General features: G+C 41.3%; 1 protein-coding gene across 4 annotated transcripts; it reads left to right on the top strand.

The window, feature by feature from the left end:
* The first annotated feature begins 2,410 nt into the window (after window positions 1-2,410).
* Window positions 2,411-18,389, top strand: ndnf (neuron-derived neurotrophic factor). Of its 4 annotated transcripts, XM_027145330.2 has the most exons (5): window positions 2,412-2,612; window positions 2,719-2,843; window positions 11,379-11,576; window positions 13,973-14,097; window positions 16,273-18,389. In XM_027145330.2, exons 3-5 carry the CDS (start codon window positions 11,383-11,385, stop codon window positions 17,688-17,690), a joined length of 1,737 nt encoding a protein of 578 aa, XP_027001131.1. In that variant the 5' UTR covers window positions 2,412-2,612; window positions 2,719-2,843; window positions 11,379-11,382; the 3' UTR covers window positions 17,691-18,389. The 4 variants fall into 4 exon arrangements, with proteins under 4 accessions (XP_027001133.1, XP_027001132.1, XP_027001131.1 ...); XM_027145332.2 differs by lacking the exon at window positions 2,719-2,843 and having other exon boundaries at window positions 2,411-2,612; XM_027145331.2 differs by having other exon boundaries at window positions 2,411-2,843; window positions 11,382-11,576.
* Window positions 18,390-19,647: the final 1,258 nt, after the last annotated feature.

Raw genomic sequence — 19,647 nt, 5'->3', positions numbered from 1 at the left:
TGCACCGAGGCCACACTTAAAAACATTACAACATCAATGACAAGATATTAAATAAGATTAAAATAGGATAGAAACTTTAAATAGTGACAGACATTTTCTTAAAGAGGGGACAAGTAACGAAAAACTAGGCTGTTGTAAACACTTTACTCTGTATTTGAGTATCATAAACAGACTTTATGAGCCCTGAAGAAGTCATGGTCTTCGCGAGTCATAAATACAGACATAATTACTTTCTGTCAGGGGCAGAATTTGGTCTGGTGGGTCTTGTCTTTTATAAATATTTACTTTCCCTGGGTTACAACAGGGCTACACACAAAAGAGTGCCACTGTGGGGGTTTCACACCTTTGAGTTTGCTCTGAATATCTGTGTGAAAAACAACATTAGCCACTAGATCTGTTGTAGGACAGTCAACAACATGTGATCGTATTTCATCTCAAACAGTGGTAGAAGAATTTAAAGTATTTCAACTTCACCCTGAGACGCATTAAATATGTTTAGATCGAAATATTTGTGATGAGTTTGGTAGCAGTTTTGTTTCTTGCTGTTGATAAAAGTTGATGTCACTGCTATCGCTAGCACAGTTACAACTGTGATCTCAAACCTAAGTGATAACAGGTAACGTTTATGTTTATCTCCGAGAGACAGAAGGCATTTCCAACAATGTTTCATATTTTAATGGGAAAGTTCTGACAGAGAAAGTTGCAGTGACGCTGATGAGAGTGTTAGCATGAAACCTGAAGGGGTTTGGGTTTGAGCAGAATGTACAGCGGAAGACGAAGACGAAGATAAAGACGAAGACGTTGTTTATTCCTACATTCTATAACCTTGTCACCATCGTTCACTGTTAATGATATGCAAATCCTTTGGCGTCTTTGCTAAGCTACACATTAGCTGTTTCTGGTGTACAAGATCAAGATTAGATTTAGATTAGATTTTTTTCCTAAGAACTATAAATTAAATGCCATCCAGCAGCACGAGTGTATAACGACCTTGTCATATACCTGACAAGGCTACTTTGAGGAAAACAAAGCATTCTTCACGTAACCCCCACATAGCAAACCGTTGTTTGTAGAACTGAATTAAAAAAAAAGGCAAAGACACAAAAGAGAGGAAGACAAAGACCAAGTAAAGAAGACGTGGGAATTTTCCCTCTTCCTCTCTCTTTCTTTGCCCCTAATTGACTTTCTCATTCACACACAGAGGCCCTGTCAGTGGCTCCATTCCAAACAGCTTCCTGCTCCCTACATATGGCCAATATAAAGCTGTCTGGGATTTAGACAGTATCTCAGGTGTTGTGCGCTACCTGCGGCTACAGGGAAAAATGGCTCAACTCTTCCGTTTACAGTAAACAGTTACGGGGGATCCCCAGTCTTACACGAACACCCTTTAATAAGGCAAAGTGTACAGCAGGAATGCTGACTAATCTAGATTATGGGTTCTCCAGACTGCAGCTCATCACAGCATGTCAAGTTCAAGAACACAAAATAGCACTGGTTACTTCAAAAACAGAAGGTTCCTGGACTTAAAAGCTCCATAAACCAAAAAAAACCCAAAAAAAAAAAAAAACATTTTTTTAAAAAAGCCTCCAGGGGCCTTGTTGAAAAGATTCTTGGCACATGAATGATTAGAAATGAACCATATAAATCTTTACATTAATATCTTATATTATAATGAATTTTACAAACTCCAGAACATGTCTTAATAATAATATGAATAACTTTTTTATAACTTTCTAAATACTGACAGTGTAGAAGAACAGTTTTTTCCCCTTAAACAAAAAAGTTTCACCCAAAAATATTTACATTCATTTGAAGGTTGTTTAGGGGGAAAAATGCAAAAGATTCTTGGAAACTTGCATCAAACATTATGCAAAGGCACTAAAGCATACTAAATTCTACATTTTTCTTCACTGCTGGATTGATATTTTAGTGTTTATGTTCTACTTTAAAGCTATATGTGTGGTTTCTTTTGTAGTTTTAACACTAAACACTGCACACACATGTCCATGTCCAAGTGAAAAGGGAAAAACCCAGCAACAAAAAAGGTACAGTGATTGTGTCAGACTGTAAGAAAAGATTACTGCTTATACTTTCTACACTTGTTCAGTGGTTGTTGAAGTTTGGATTAAGTTCTTTATTTTTATATGACGAACCTTAAACTTCAGTAATAATGCTTATAGACTGGTCGGATGAGTGAATGACGTGTTTAAAGTCCCTTTTCTGGCACCTTTATTTATGAAGAACGCAGCGGGTACAGATCATGTCAGATCAGGTCATTTCTTTTGGTAGATAGAGTTTGGGTAATGGTGTGTGTGTGTGTGTGTGTGTGTGTGTGTGTGTGTGTGTGTGTGTGTGTGTGTGTGTGTGTGTGCACGAAGTGGGCAGGCTCATGGGAGTCGCTTTTGCGAGCGCGCGGAACCAGAGGCTCGACAGCTCTCTGTCCTCTCTCACTTCAGTTCAGTCAGAGTCTGAATAACAGAGGGGAGAAAGAAACCTCAGGATAACCTCCCTGTCTCTCAGTTTGGAGTTTGGAGCGACCACAAACCCCGTCAGTGCCACAAACTGCGCACCGCAGCGCACCGCAGCGCACCGCATCACTCCTGTGTGCTCAAGTGAGTGGAGGAATCTACTGCTAAAAAGAGACAAAGGACAAACTTTACTGTTATCACACTTCTTCTTTAAGGCATCGGTTTGTGTGCTGTTTTTTTTTTTATTTAGTGTTTATCTTTTAATGCAATGCGTTCGAGTTGAAGATCTCGCGCTCCTGGTGGGGATCAAAACTAACTGACTTTTATCTGGGAAGCCTATTTAACATTCATCTGGTCCAAATAAAGCAGAATAAGGTAAAGTGTTATACATTCCTTTTTTTTTTATTCTGCATGCATACATCAGTTGTTGTGCAAAACAAGAAACCTCTTCTTATTCTTTATGTGGGTCTGCGGCTTTACAGGGAATACCATGTCCTTAACTTTATTTTGCATGATTGCAAAGTTTCCTGAATGCACTCTGAAGAACTTTCCTTCAGATCTTCACTGAACAGTTTGCTTTTTATAGCTTTGTGTGTGATTTTGCATTTCCGTCCTAAGCGTGAGTTTAAATCTCGTAAATTGCTTTTATTAGGAAAACTATGGGCATGTCGAGGAAGGGGGAAAAATAGCTCGGGACTCTCCGAGTACTAAAACTGCTCCCTTTGAAACTCGTGCCAGTGCGCGAGGGAACTGTTTTTTTTTTTGTTTTTTTTTTGTTGCGGTTTTTACAACTCAGGGTAGTTAAATTCAACCAAGCCCGAGCTCGCACGCGCTTTTAATTTAGCCCCACGCACCGGGTTGAGGTGGGAGAGATAAGGATGAAGAAAAGAGTAAAATAAGAAGCACGGTCTTTTAAAAACAGGTGAAACTGGACGCACGCGGGAATCAGGCAAAGCAGACAGGAGGCGCGCGCGCCCGGACAGCTCTGTGCGCGAGGCTGCACGTCAGAGTCTCACGCGCTCTCATCACAGGATCCTTTAATGTCACCGACATGTTGTTCGACAACCTGCAGCGTTTTAGCTCACATTTAGCTTAAATTTATATTGTTTTTACACCGTTTTCTGAGACAAAACGCCCGTTTCAGCCCGTTTGTATATTTAAAGACAGAAAGTTCGGCATCAACGCTAACTCCTTCTCTTATAGTAAACAAAAACATTTGGCGTTTTTTACAGTAAGCAATTTTTTATTGATTATTCAGTCATTGTTTTTGGCTTTTTTCCTTCAAAAGTATGAGTTTATATTCATCACTGTGATGGTTATTATAATATACTATTGTAGAGAATCTATTATAATGTTGATGGTTTATTTATTTATTTATTTATTTATTTATTTATTTATTTATTTATTTATTTTCCTCAGAAAAATACTCCAAAACCATCTCTACCAACAAACACAATATCATTTCATCAGGACAAAAAAAAAAAAATTCACGGCATTTGGTTTTGCACTGATTAAAAAAAAAAACTAGTTGAGCTATGACTTGTGGGTAAAAGCTTGATTTGTGGTTTCAGTCCATTGTTTTATTAAAGTGAAAACAAAAAGTCAAGGAAGCCGAATAATATCACATCTGTATGATGTCTGTTTTTTTATACAGTTTTATTTAGTGTCTAATAAGAAGAAAGATTTGTTGACTTTTTTTCATTTATTTTTCATTATTTTAAACTACCAGAATAATGAACTAATTATTACTATTTGAGTTATTTATTTGCCTGCCTGACCTGCTCTGGTAAATGTGATATTTTCTGTTCATTCTGTAAAGAAAAAGCAGACAGAGAGAAGAGGATTTGAATAAGTGTATTTAACAGCGAGGCCAAGTCATTGTTCCTTCTCTCTCTCTCTCTCTCTCTCTCTCTCTCTCTCTCTCTCTCTCTCTCTCTCTCTCTCTCTCTCTCTGTCTCTGTCTCTATCTCTCTCTCTCTCTCTCTCTCTCTCTCTCTCTCTGTCTCTGTCTCTATCTCTATCTCTGTTTATCTCTCTCTCTCTCTCTCTCTCTCTCTCTCTCTTTCTTTCTCTCTGTCTCTGTCTCTATCTCCGTCTCTCTCTCTCTGTCTCTCTCTCTCTCTCCCTCTCTCTCTCTCTCTCTCTCTCTCTCTCTCTCTCTCTGTCTCTCTCTCTCTTTCTCTTCCATGCTCTTTCTCAGAGAGGCAATGAAAAGTGGAACAAAAGTGTGAAAATGGGCAAGGCCTGTGTCACATAGCGTGTCTAAACCCTCCATTTGCATATGAAAACTGCTGTGCAGAAAGAATCCCGCCACTGTTGCAATGGCCGTGTGTGTGTCCGGCAAGTGTGACAGGACGCCGTCGGTATGCAGCGCCTGTTTGGGTCACTGTTTGGGTCGCACTGCTCCCCAGGTCTCCGTGTCAAGTTCTATAGGTACAGAATCAGGGGTTTCCCACTTACTTCTTTTCACTCTGTTACCCCTCATTTCCATACCTGTTCAGCTCGTAATGCTGCTGAATATTCCATCTGGAATGCTCTTTCCCAGCGGGTTCCATACAAACAGCTCAGCTTACGGTTCTCACACACCCTCTGAACGGTGCCTCTGTGCTCTCTGGGTGGAAACACAGAAAAGGCGGCCATGGACCGAATTCCCACTGCGCCTTCTTGTCACCTTGGTCTTGATATGGTGATGTGCAGCAAGCTTTTACTTGAGGCTGAAGTGACTAAGACCTAATTTAGAGCAGGGAAATGCTGACTTAGGCAGAACTGAAGCTTGGCAGGATTTTGAGATGTCAGACTGAAAAGCTCTCTCTCTCTCTCTCTCTCTCTCTCTCTCTCTCTCTCTCTCTCTCTCTCTCTCCATGCACACACTTCAAAACAAAGGCATGATTGACTCCAAAATTTGTTCACGCTTTTAATTTTGATAATGGATATGCACATGTTTTTGAAGAAGCTAGACATTTTGGTCTATAGATCTCTTCTCTCTTCATGGTCAACAGCGCCTCTTGACTCATAACCTTGGGGTCACTGGAACAAAACCTTAAGCACTGAGCTACAATTGTTCACACATCTTATCTCACCTCTCTCGTTCTGACCCTTTTGGAACCGACTGACAACTAATTTTCCCATCCACACTATTGTGCACAACAATGAGAAGATTTAATGATACAGCCATTGTGTATCTTTAGCACTCTAATACTTTGGCCTGGTTTTTGATCTACTCCACTGATGAATTTTATGCTGTGAATGTGTGTGACAATAAGGACACAGCTTGTCTTACAGCAAGCCACCGACCTGCCTGTGATCAAATAACAAGGCAACCGATACTTACTGTGAGGATGTCAGTGTTGGATCAGTATCGGGTATCGGCTGATGCTTGGAGATCTGATATTGGTATCGTATTAAAAATGGAAAAGTGGGACTGATGTATCCCTATTAGATCAGGGTTGTCTTTAATTCCACCTCTGTAAAAGCAGATCCTTTTGTAAGGTCATAATTACACATTCGTCTGGTGGTACCTTCAAACTGGCCTACTTATTTACCTTAAATTCTATTTTAATGTACACTTTGTCCATGTTTTCATGTGAAAGAGGAATATTAAAAGCCCGACAGTTGAGGGAATAACCCAGGTGACAGTTTTCCCTAAGATTTGATCTGACAGTATAAAAACTAGATCATCATCTGGCTAAAACTTCACACTGGACACATGCATGCAAACATCTATGAAGATCTATCATTTGCAGTGCACCACCTTGTGCCATACTAAGCACCTCTGTGTTGTTTGAGTCTTACACACTAATGATATTTTACTGTGTGAGCCTAGTGTAAACAGGCATGTAACAAACTTCACCAAACTCTCTCTAAGTTTAGCTTCTGCAAACGCCACCCTGAGCGCTGGCCAAGAGGATGAGAGCCTGGCAGCACAGCATTCCAGTGGTGTCTCTGGGGCTTTCGTGTTAGCCATCATTCTCTCTAGCTAGTGTGTGTGTGATTTGGCTGCCCAGGCAGAGTGGTGTTGCTTTGGTTTGGCAGTTAAATTGACATAAAATCCAGAGCTTTTAAGTGAGAGAATGGGACTAGCTGTTGTACTTCCATTGCCATCTTTTGAGTCCTGTCACGTTCCAGCCTCGCAATAATGATAAATGTTAGATTTAAAATGTTCAGATTTGTAATTAAGATCCAGGCAGGAATTTTAAGCACCATAGTCTTGGAATGCTGGATAAACCCCAAACTCTGTTCCTTTCTGTCCTTCCATATCTTCTGGATTTCCGTGTGCCGTGGCGTTGTAATATTTTCCTGCACACATTCCAAAGTGTAGATTGTGATCAGTGTTGTTGTAGAGAAATATTGTCTTAATGCCAGGTTTTGATGCCAAGTTGCTCTCCTCTCTTTTTTCTCTTCCACCCTACTGCCAGTGTATGTGGGTGTTGTGTGCATCAGAACACACACCCTGAGCTGTGAAAATCCACGGGAGTCAGTATGAATAACACACACACACATGTTAGTAATGATGGCTTTCTGGCGTTTGTGGGCAGCACTACTGGAGGGTGATTGGCATGTGGAAATACCCATGTGCTTCCGCACCGTTGGTGCTTCTCCTGTGTATGCTCTCTACATGTGCTCCTCATCTGTGTTTATGTGTGTGTATGTGTGTGTCCTAACAACCTGCTAGGAATAACCAAAGTCTCCAGTGAATAGCTACACTAAGCCAATCCTGGTTAAAAGGCGATTTACGGCACATTAACACCGCTCACAGATGAATCGACTTACTGAGTGATTGATGAAAGACATTGTCGATCTGAGCTGATTGAACTCTTTCATCCGGCCAGTGATGGATAACACGCTTTCCAAACAAGCACAATTAATTAATGACTGATCGTGTGCACTTATAACTTTGACCATTTGCACGTGGTCAAATTAGAGACCAAACCGCTCGTGCTTTTTTCTGTTCCGAACCCTATTTTTAGGAAAATATTTAAAAGTGACTTAATGGCTGAAAATCACTGTATTAGCTATGGAAACCAATCAGTCATGTTCCCAGTGTTAGGTCAGTTTTTGCGCAGCTGGTGAGGAGTAATTGTAATCCGTATGCTTGTTCTCTTTAATGGTTGCAGTGAGATCAGAGAAAAGGTTGCGGAATTGACATTTTTATTTCGATTTGGCTTTTATGTAAGCGATTAAGAGGGGATAAGTGATGGTCATGCAAACACTACGGACCATTACTGTGCTCAGAGAGTTTAAGCTGTTTAGAATTATCCTCCCTTAATCCTCCAGCCAACCTCATAACACACAGACACACACAAACACACAAATGCTCAGTTTGTCACGCATCTCATTTTCTATATGACCTAAAGGGTTACAAAAAGTTCTTGTATATTGTAGATCATATAAATAAAAAAAAACAAAAAACTAAACAAACAAACAAAAAAAAAAAAAAAAACAGCAGCAAAACAAGGTCGACACGATTGTGGTCGGCTCTGCCTTCAAATTATCCCCTCACAAATTATGATCAGACATTCTCCCTGGCTCTAATTAAACATTTAGTGTTATTTGTTCCAGATGGAGTTGTTTTGAAGTTTAATTTTAGCAAGAGAATACCCTCCATTGTGGGAAAGGCAACCGTATCCAAGGAATCTGACAGAATCCTGGTTTAATGTTCTCACGTTTTGTGACATTGTCAGAATCTGGGCGATGAATGTCCTGTGCTCTAAGAAGACTTCCAAGAAGACAGGGTTCCATAATTCTACAATGCCGCTTTGGTGTTCTCACTTTTTATGATATCATCAGAATCGGTCAGATGAGTCGCTTGGAACTAAAACTTCAAAGAAGCGATCAGACTGAATCGTCTTATTCAGTCTGTCAGGTTTCACAACTCTACCATATATCTATCAATACAACGGAAACCTAGTTCTCATATGTCCGATATTCTCAGTGTCCTACAACTAGAACTTTTTCATAACTCAACTGAATCTCTACCAAACCTGACAATCAAAAGTTTGAACGTTTCACGAGGGCCTACATTTTTTGTTTCCATAATGACTCATAACTGAAACAGGATGTAATCCATACATACAGCTAAACAGTTGGCTTACTTACTTACTGGTTCTTCAGGGATTTCCTTGGGAATTGATTCCAGCATTTTAAGACCTAACTTTGAACCTTAACGTCTAAGCTATTACTACTCAGTGGAATATAACAAGGCTACTACTCAGAAAGTTTCAGAGGAGTGGGATTTGAACCCACACGGATATAAATCCATTGGATCATCAACTGGTAATCTTCACAAAAAGCCTATCTCACTAATAAAGCCAAAGACTGTTAGTTACTCAGTAATACATTAAAATTATGCAATTAGCTTTTTGATTACTTTCAGACAGGGTTGCCAGTTCTCAGTACAAATTCCAGACCAACTATTTCACAGAAAGCATTCAAAATAACAGTTTGGACATTGGACAAAGGAGGGATATTAGATTTTTTTCTCAGACTTTGCATGAAAAACAAGTTCACTTTGGTGATTCATGACCTACAGTACACCTGTTTTATCATCACTACATTACCCATAAACCCTGCATAATCCCTCCCTCCCTCCAAATCTGTGTAGTATATCATAAAACACAAATGGTTCAATACATTGTGGATACCTTTTTGCACATAACTTTGTTTGCCGTAGACGACGTGATCAGTTTTCATTCTAATAAATAGCCATAAATCCCGGGAACCAGGTTTCAATAAAAAGAGTAAATGTATTTTGATCTCAGTGATGTTTTGTCTGCCGGTGAAGCTTCCCTCCAAAAATCTAAAGCCTTTAACATTCAAACCAAACGTCCTAGAGAGTGGCGCAGAACAGAAAGAATGCTCGTGTAAATTTGAGCAAACCCTAAGAAACAAAAAAGGATATTTAAGAGAATGTGACTTTTAAAAGGAAAGACTTTTAAAGATGGAATAAAGGATGGGGAGGAGGTGAAAGAACAAGAGAATGAGGAGAAAACAACAAAGAAAGACAGAGAATGAATGAAGAGAGCGGTGGTGAGAGAAAGAGAGAGAACCAGAGGGAGGAGGGTAGATGAGAGGTCATTAAAAGGACACCCGCTCGTTCCAGCTGCAGTAAAAAAGGCAGTAAAGTATCGGGCTAATCTGCCATCATTAGCTTGATTATATCAGCAGGGATCAGGGTTAGCCATCAGCTTCGATCAATGAGGCCCAATCAATAGACAGAGGATAGGATCTGAGTGACAGGGGTGGGACACAGAGCAGCACTGTATGCTGGGTAACGAGGAAATAAAGTGGACAATAACATCCTGTATGTTAGTCTCATATCAGTTTTAGTTTTAACCAGACAGTTAGCCATCAGTATCCATAAATTTCATTCATTTTCTACCGCTTATCCGAACTTCTCGGGTCACGGGGAGCCTGTGCCTATCTCAGGCGTCATCGGGCATCGAGGCAGGATACACCCTGGACGGAATGCCAACCCATCACACACACACACTACAGACAATTTTCCAGAGATGCCAATCAACCTACCATGCATGTCTTTGGACCGGGGGAGGAAACCGGAGTACCCGGAGGAAACCCCCGAGGCACGGGGAGAACATGCAAACTCCACACACACAAGGCGGAGGCGGGAATCGAACCCCCAACCCTGGAGATGTGAGGCGAACGTGCTAACCACTAAGCCACGGTGCCCCCCCATCCATAAATTTGAACATTATAAATGAGTTAAAAAAATTTTCTATTACATAAAAATATTTATCACAGAATTATGTGTTATGTACAACCAAGTAACATCAGTAAAAAAAAATAGACAAAGACTAGCTGAAATCTACAGCCTCATCGGAATCAAACGTCCCCACAGCTAAGATACAGATCACCGGAGTGAACCTGTAAAAAGTTATGAATTAGAGCTTGAGCTTTTCTTCGTCTGATATTCAGTTAAATTCCCGTCGTGTGTTATATTTCTCACAGATAATATTGCTATTATATATCTATAAGATTAGCAAGACAAGATACAAAAAGCAAAATCTGACAAGTATTTTCTGAACCTTAAATACATGTTAATATTATCACAACGATAAGATCTTTAACTCAACAGACTTCCCTTACATGTACACACACAGCTTTAAATTTGACCTGGAAATAATGAACTGACATGACAAATGAACGAGACCGGACGCCTGAAACGCTCCAGAACAAATGCAAACAAACACACATGTGCTTGACATCTGTGTGCGTGTGAGTTTCACCGCCTGTTACTGTAGTCCGGGTGCGGATCCGGTGCTGGCTGTCAACATCATTATGTAACCGATAATTAGTCGATAAAGCAGTTTTCATTTTGTGACCTTGCATCAGTGCAGAAATATCAAGTTCAATTCTGCATCCGATGAATAAGGAATATTAAACAGGTTTGTACACATGTTCCCATATGTGTATTTTACAAGAGGTTTGTTGCGTGTAACTCACAGACACACACACACACGGTTTGGCTCCTGGAATATGTACGCTGAAATTAAAGAGGCATCGATGCAGACTGAATCAATACAGCTTTCCTTGAAGTGAATTGTATTTGTTGGATTCTTTTCCTAGAGTCATTTTCTTATCCAAAATAATTACAGACTAAATGTAACGAAATGTTTATTGACTGTTAAATAATTACTATGTAGTGTTCAGTTTTTTTTTTTTTTAAGATATAATCTTCATGTTACTTCTGAAATTTTAGTTTATTCGACTCATCCAACTTTCTTCACAAAAAAAACTTCGAAAATAATTGTGCAATTTGGAAGAAAAAAATACATTTTTTTGATGAAATTGAGACTTTATGTTTAAGAAATAACACACATTCTAAGTCTGTTACACTCTTGTAGTAGACATGCTTTATGATGCCTTTTTTTCGTTCTCTCTTCTTGTCTGTAGCAGGATGAGGCGAGTGTTTGGCTGCTTCGTAGTGCTGTTCTTGACGTCGGTGCTGGGTGTGTCCGGGCAGAAGTTACCCACTCGTGATGAAGGCCTGTTCCAGATGCAGATCCGGGATAAGGCTCTGTTTCACGACTCGTCTGTAATTCCCGATGGAGCTGAGATTAGTGGATACCTGTTCAGGGACACGCCAAAGAGGTATGCCTACACACACACACACACACACACACACACACACACACACACACACACACACACACACACACACACACACACACACACACACACACACAGTTGTTTAAACAGTTGTTTCTGTTTAAATAATGTGTAGACTAACAGCTTGCAAGAATCTAAGAATCTTAGAACACCTACTTCTTACTCCCAATACTGCACGTTGTTTTACTGGGAGAGCTGCACTCCACTCCCGATCAAACCTTATAGATGTCCCGTATTATGTTTTACAAGGAGTGAAAGACTTTCACGCAGCTCCATGTGTGGATATGTTTTACGTGTCCTAATGGAGAATATGGAATCGATTACAGGCAGCGCACAGCTGATGAGGGCATAAGGAGGCATGCATTATGGATGAGATGCTGGGAAACGTGGGTGTGTGCGCGTGAATGAGAACCACTTTTGATGAAGAAGCAGGTGTCTCTAGCGAAAGACGATACCCACATTCGTGGCACTTCTGCTCTTTCTCTCTCTCTCTCTCTCTCTCTCTCTCTCTCTCTCTCTCTCTCTCTCTCTCTCTCTCTCTCTCTTATATGCAAGGTTGTTTCAAAGGGCATGAGTGTAACTCATATGAATCAATCACCTCCAGCATGTAGGCCCCAAAAGGACGTGCTAGACTGTTTCCACAGTTTTCTCTTTGGTTCATGCATCTAGGCTTACAGGTGAAAACTCCTGCTTTTGTTAACTAGCCTGAACTAGCAAAAAAAAACGTTCTTCCACACATTTAACATCGTTTCTAATTCATAAGCAGATTGAAATTGCAATGTTGTCCGACTTGTCGCCAAATCCAGAGCAAGATCTGTAGAAAGTGTGCGAATAGTAATAGCTCGTTATTTAGTCACCCCTTAGTGAGTTAATCTAATAAATATTTCACGATGTACTCGAGCCGGCGTCACAGCTCTTTGTTCAGTAGCCGAGTCCTTGATAGAGAGTGCTAATAAGCTGTAAGCTCATATAGCAGTGTTAAGGAATTAGGATGATGATGGTGTTAATGGCATTGGTGTTCAGTGACTGCTCTATACGTAGTCAAAGAATGTATGGGACAAAGTCATGCTATTGAGAATGAGTCTGTGGTATATAGAACATTGTAGTTGTTCTTTATGACATACAGAATAATATACTATTGAGTACAGGAGCATGGAATGGTCTACACAATAGATTTTGCTGTTTTGTCCTTTATCCTCCCTGAATTTGTACAAAACAAGGGTTTGAACCATTGGGCAGTTTTATTATTAACCTTATTATTAATAAGGTTATTAATTAACCTACGTGTCAGGTTCTGGACGACTCTCAGGGTCATCAAATGTCATAAATATGCCTAGATTAGGAACTAGCTTTCAGGAGTAATTAAAGGTGCCCTTCCACACAAAACCGTTTTTACTTGTATTTTTTGATATATGTGTTAGGTCCATACGTGTTTGTGTTGTGTCGTGAATTTGAAAACGAACTGTTACCTCCCCGGTCAGTTCTAGCCACTTAAAAGAAATAAGGGGAGAAATCAGGTCAGTTGGAAAAGCGGGTCTGTCTGACGTCGTAATGATTGAGCTCATTAATATTCATGAGCTCTCTTACTTGAGACCACACCCACAGAATTCGTGTAGCTCAGTGAGTTTCCTATACAGCAAGGATGGCTGAACGTCAGCGGGCTTGTGAAGAAGCCGTTCTGCCGCAATTCAAGGTGATTGTAAACAAAGTTCCTCTAGCCTAGGCTACTTATTGTGCTGGGTGAATGAATAGTCATGCTCTCATATCCTAGCGGTTAGCCAATCGGAGCCAAGCAGCATAGCTCATTTGAATATTCATGAGAACTGGCGCAAATCGAGCTGAGTCTTCCTGCAGGCTTTCTATACCACACTAGAATGGCTTGAAACAAGGTAACCAAGGCATTTTTTCCACAAAAATATGGTTACAGATACCATGGTAAACTTCAAAAGTAATAAAATACGTGTGGCAGGGCATCTTTAAGGATCTTAAACTAGTTGCTATTTTTTATTAACTAGTAAAGGAATACAGTAGCTGGCCAATAATAGTACTGATCATTTTTTTCAACCACAGACTTCTTTTTGAAAGCGCACTGTTTACCTTCTTCTGCATACCTGACCTCACAGATGACAGCCCATGATTGGCGAGTCTAGCAACACTAATTATACCTTTCTGGAAAACAAGGCCAATTTTGCTTTCTTGGACTCCAGTCATCCAGAACCAAGCTTGTGGTCTGCCAAGTTTACAGAATGGCTTTCCTCAGATTTGGCCACAATAACATATGTCAAATTGTAGCTGTCATTTATTTCAATCCGGCTGCATTGGAAGGCAGGATATGCTCTATATGCTGTCAGTCCTGAACAGTTTTGTTGCTTTTGCAGGTACTATTTTGTGGTGGAGGAGGACAACACGCCGCTGTCAGTGACGGTGACTCCGTGCGATGCTCCACTTGAGTGGAGGCTGACGCTGCAGGAGCTCCCGGAGGAAGCCAGCGGAGAGGCATCAGGTACAAAACTACAGTCAGGTTTCAGTAGTATGCATCACAAAATTTCTACTAAATGAATTTTTTTTAAGAACAGAATAACATCCCTACTGAACTAAACTTAAAGCGTATTTATAAATCAATGACAATGTAGCTGAAAGCGTAGTCTAGAGTTATGTGCTAGAGAAACAGCCAAATGGAGAGTCAATAATGGGGTCGTTAGCTATCACCAATCAATACGGCTTACAGCTTAATGCACACTTACATACCTCCTTCCATCCGTCTCCGGATGGAAGATCAGACAGAATTAGAATTGGACATTCAATCCTTATGCGTTTTTATTAAAGTACAGAACAGTGTGTCCTGGATAGCCCTGCCAATGACATCCTTTCATATGCTGCAGTGTCTTCTGATGACAAAGTCAGAGAATATTCTCTTAGTTTAGATTTCATTTGTGACTATTAGGCTACAAAGATGAACGACTCCAGCCAGCAAATGACTTTGGGATGTGTTGCTTTTTGTTTAATCAGCCAACCAGACAAGTTTCAATGAATCACCTAGAGATGTCGGGTAAAAATAGTCACAAATTGATTCTACATAAATATAGGAAAGACTGTGTGAATGAGCCCGACTATACTGAGTGCGTAACCATGAATCTGGGTAAATATTTGTAAATATTTGTTGTCTGCGAGGTGGTGTTTTCCAGAGTAGTCTCTGGGTAGGATTTGTGTGTGTGTGTGTGTGTGTGTGTGTACGGGTGGGTTGTTGGGCGTGTTTCTGAGCTAAGTGTGACCACGCTTAATGTGCTCATGAACTCACATCCACTCAATAAGGGAATAAAGGAGCGATAGATCAAATTTAAATTCTAAATACACGGTGTTGACTTTATATAAGGATTTTTTTTGTGTTCCAATCAAACCAGCACATAATTCAAATAGGGCTCATGTTTTTTTCTTTACTTCTTTTAATTCCTTTCACATCAAAGCACAATTGCAGCTTACGTTCTCATCCTGTTGGCTGTTCTCCTTCCCTGCCTGTAGGTCTAGACCCTGTTTTTTTTTTTTTTTTACTCTCTGATCTCCCATCTTCCCCGTTTCTGCTCCCCATCTGGAGCGTATCTGAAAATGCAAATAGTGCCACAACACACCAGACCTGGAGTGGAGTCGTGGTTTTATTTAGAGAGAGGATTAGAACTAGAAAGATAGAATAATTAGAGAATGAGAGATTGAGATTATCAGTATGTATTTGAAAGGGCTGCCTGTTGTGCATGCGTGTTTTGTTTCTAGCTGAGTATGAAAGACATCCATGTGCACATGACTCCATAATGTGACCAACATGTGTGTCTGTTTTACTCTGTGTGTGTGTTTATGTGTGTGTGTGTGTGTTATGGCGTCTTTGAGTACAGTAATGTTTACCAGAGCACTTCTCATCCCTTGCATTAATCTGTTAATTCATTTTTACTCAAGGATGTAGGTTTTTATTTTTTATGAACATCTACGTTTCAGTCTAGGTTTATTTTATGACCGGATTTTGCCTCTGGTCCTGAGGAAGAGGCATTCATCATCATCATCATTATCATGTTTATACAGCATAACATGTACTGTAAATATACAGCGACATGCATAGTCCTATACAAGATCTGGGTCTCCATATATACTGTAATCCTTAAGCATTTTTGGCATGTTTGCCGAACATCTCTGAAGGGAACAGCATCTTTGTGCCTGCTGTAATTTCGCACTCTCTCTTCGGTTGACAGACAAAATATTATGCTTTAATGCCCGGTTTTAAGGAGAAGCCCCAGATGGGGACTGTGGGCTGGATGAAGGCTACAAGGAGCCTCTGTATGGCTGTGGATTTTTGGGGGAAGGCAGAGTGAATGTTGGGCTCTGATGTTGAGCAGTGTTTGGAGAGAAAACACTGCAGCTAATGGCAAGAACGACTAATCATCCACTAAGGCCCAGGACAGTCAGACTGACCTCCTCAGGATTCACATGACAAAGCATTTTTGCTCTCATTCAAGCTGCAGGATGTTTTCTGTTTCTGCCAGTTGGTGTCAGGTGAAGGAGTAAAGTGATAAGTATATGTACATGAGTTTGTCAACTTCTCTGAAAAGGTTCTTTTACTATGTGGCTCCACAAAGGTGCTTGAGGATTTTATGATTATTCCAAAATCTAATTCAGGTGTGTTTGTGTTTCTTAGGTGAGCCGGAGCCTCTGGTGCAACAGAGGCAGCAGGTGACGGCCAACGAAGGCACCGAGCTCTTTTCTTACAAAGGCAACGATGTGGAGTCCTTTGTCTCCAGCAGCTCACCCTCAGGCCTCTACCAACTGGATATTCTCTCCACTGAAAAGGACAGCAGCCTGAAGATCTATGCCACTACCACACCAGAATCAGATCAGCCATACCCGGAGCTGCCCTATGACCCGAGAGTGGACGTCACCGGCCTGGGTCGTACTACCGTCACGCTGGCCTGGAAACCCACCCCTACTGGCTCACGAATGGGGCAGCCTGTACAATACTGTGTGGTTGTCAACAAAGAGCACAACTTCAAGAGCCTGTGTGCCGCTGAGGCCAAGATGGGTGTCGATGACTCCTTCATGGTAGCACCCAAGCCGGGTCTAGACTTTAGCCCTTTTGACTTTGCCCGTTTTGGCTTTACTTCGAAAGAGAACGACCTGACCAAGGAACGCCATCGGTCTCTGAATGCCAACCGAGTGCCAGCATCGAAGCAGTGGCGTTCACCAGGTACCAGTCCCAGGCCCTCAGACATCCGCAAGATCTGCATTGGTAACAAGAATATATTTACTGTGTCAGGGCTGAGGCCAGCCACACAATATTACTTTGACGTGTTTGCCGTCAACGTGGCCTCCAACGCTAGTACAGCCTACGTCGGCACCTTCGCCCGTACCAAGGACGAGGCTGAGCCCAAGACTGTACAGCTGAAAGATGGAAAGATGGCAGACATATTTGTTGAGAGAAAGGGTATCAAGCTGCTGCGATTTGCTCCTGTTTCCTCCCATCGTCGTGTTTCCCTTTCTGTGCACTCCTGCCTGGATGCTGTTCATGTACAGGTACGCCGTGATGGTAAGCTCGTGCTCTCACAGAATGTGGAAGGAGTGCGTGAATTCCAGCTCCGTGCCAAGCCCAAGGCCAAGTACCTTATCCGGGTACGTGGATCTCGCAAAGGCGCTTCAGCTCTGAAGGTGTTAGCAAGCACACGTGCCGATGCCAAGCGACCTTTCCCTTCTCTCCCTGAGGATACAAGAATCAAGGCCTTTGATAGACTACGCACATGTGAATCAGTCACTGTGGCATGGCTCGGCACGCAGGAGCGCAACAAGTATTGCGTGTACCAGCGCGAGGTGCCCGACGGATACGGAGAGGAGCAGCGCCGCCGCCAACGCAACCAGTGTGCCGGACCCGAAACGCGTCGCAGGGACGAGAAAGTGCTCTGCAAATACTTCCACAGCGCCAACCCGCACAAAGCTGTAACCACTGAAACCATCACAGGCCTGGAACCGGGCAAGAACTACCTCCTTGATGTCTACGCCATCAGTCATGGTGGACACTCAGTCAAGTACCAGAGCAAACTGGTGAAAACGAGGAAGTACTGCTAAAATGAAAACAAAACATATACAAAAAAAATCCCCACAAAATAGACTCTGCACAGAAGTAAATATATTATATATAATGAGAGGAAAAGTTTATTTAACTGGAAGTGATATTCTACTAAGTTGTTATTTTTTTTTTTGCTGACTGACTACTTGGTGAGCCTAGCGGCAGAGCTCGAACTGCTCCTAGAGCGAGATAGCATCCTGTATGTTCTTTACAAGTAAACGAGTGCCGTTAACGAGAGATACTGGGAGGAATCGTTGGTCATTCTGTTTTCCGTTGTGTTGTGAGAACTATGTTAAACTCATCTGCATATCGTTTGCGATCGCATCAACCCCTCCCGATCTGCTCTCTCACTGAGTACTCACATTTAGAAAGAGTTCTTAAGTTATTTTATACCTCTTTATGTTTGTTTATTTTCGCTATTTGAACTGTTTATTTTTGCTTGTTACTTGTTATAATTATTCCTGCTATGAAAAAAAGAAATATGTTGTAAAATTCCCTGACGAAGTCGGCGGTTTGTCGAGGTGTTGTCCCCTCCCCCGCTGTCTTTGTCTGTATATTATCTCATTCTGTGAGTGAATCGCTTTGGGATTCTGTAAATGTGCTCTTCTCTGTGTCCGCTCTGCCTGTCACATGTACAGAGTGCTTCTGCCAATATTCATGTACATAAAACCCTAAATATAGAGGCCAGTAATCCCCCACCCAGTGTGGCTTCTGGTGTTGTGTTTCTCCACAGGGATTAATCACTTGCTCATAAAGAGGTGCACGGATAGGGATCATCGCCCGCGTCCTTTAAGCCATGTCCGGGACGTTGTACGTGGATTATGGTACAACATGTCGAAAGGTTTTAAAAGGGATAACGTACATGACCGAAACGCACATTTATCATAAGCACTTATGCACATCCTCAACTCTAGTCCCGTAAACACGCCAAGGCAGGTGACTTAATACCTCACTGTAACCGGGTGATTGACCGGACAAACAGGGCAAAGCCATAAAAAACGAGCCTGTCCATTTTCTACTAATTCACGACAAGGTGGGATTTATTGCCTTCATCCTTCATGCAGCAGATTAGTCATGAAGCCAGACCCGGTCCAGATGTCGCAGTTTAACTCTCGATAACTGGAACTGTCAAGACATACTGATATTATACACAACTTTCCCAACAGATCTGCTCAAACCTCAAACAAGTCCGAACCACACTTTCTTTGGCTCGTTTGCCAAATCTAAGCCATGGCGTGCAAAAAAATCTGGCTCTCACTAGGCTTACAAACAACCTGATTCAGGCTTCACGATCAGACTTGTGAATGAGAACATACAGGCACTCGAATAAACAGCGATGTCCAAACCCACATGTTAACACGAACGCTCCTTCTGTCATACTCTGGATTTATACCGTCTGATTTTTGGCTTGATTTTAATGTCAAAACCTGAACGTTGTCAAAGAAGGTGGTGGATTTAGAGACAACCACTGATCAAAGACAGCAGATGATAAAGTTCTGGTAGTTTTGAAATTCCTATTGATTTTTTTTAATTAAAATTCTAGAGTTTCTGATCTTAAAATCCACCAATAGGAAGATTAGAAATTATATATATATATATATATAAAAAAAGGTTTTTGCAAATTCAAACTCACTTTGAAGCATGTTTGTATTTATGTGTTTTTGTGTTTCCTGATTAATGACATAAGCAGCAGAATGATTCTTCAGCTTAAATTGTACAGAATAAACCTACACACACACACACACACACACACACACACACACACACACACACACACACACACACACACACACACACACACTCTGAGTCATTCAGGTGAGTTTAGTTTATGATTTTTGTCTACTTCAAGAGCTTCTCTGCAGGGTTTCAAATGTCACTTGCTTTCCTCATCATCCACTTCGCACATTATCCAGAGCTCAGGAGTCACCCAGAGCTTCATCTGCTTTAGATTAACCT

The sequence above is a fragment of the Tachysurus fulvidraco genome, chromosome 23 (assembly GCF_022655615.1).
Source record: "Tachysurus fulvidraco isolate hzauxx_2018 chromosome 23, HZAU_PFXX_2.0, whole genome shotgun sequence".
NCBI lineage: Eukaryota > Metazoa > Chordata > Actinopteri > Siluriformes > Bagridae > Tachysurus > Tachysurus fulvidraco.
Note: the sequence above shows the minus strand (reverse complement) of the source record. Positions and strands in the feature narration are given on the sequence as shown.

What these genes read in the sequence shown, in the direction of transcription:
- ndnf (XM_027145332.2), top strand. Translation starts at nt 11,383, where the DNA reads ATGAGGCGAGTGTTTGGCTGCTTCGTAGTGCTGTTCTTGACGTCGGTG. An exon ending in TTCAGGGACACGCCAAAGAG is followed by an intron (nt 11,577 to 13,972) that starts GTATGCCTACAC and finishes TTGCTTTTGCAG; the next exon opens with GTACTATTTTGTGGTGGAGG. An exon ending in AGCCAGCGGAGAGGCATCAG is followed by an intron (nt 14,098 to 16,272) that starts GTACAAAACTAC and finishes TGTGTTTCTTAG; the next exon opens with GTGAGCCGGAGCCTCTGGTG.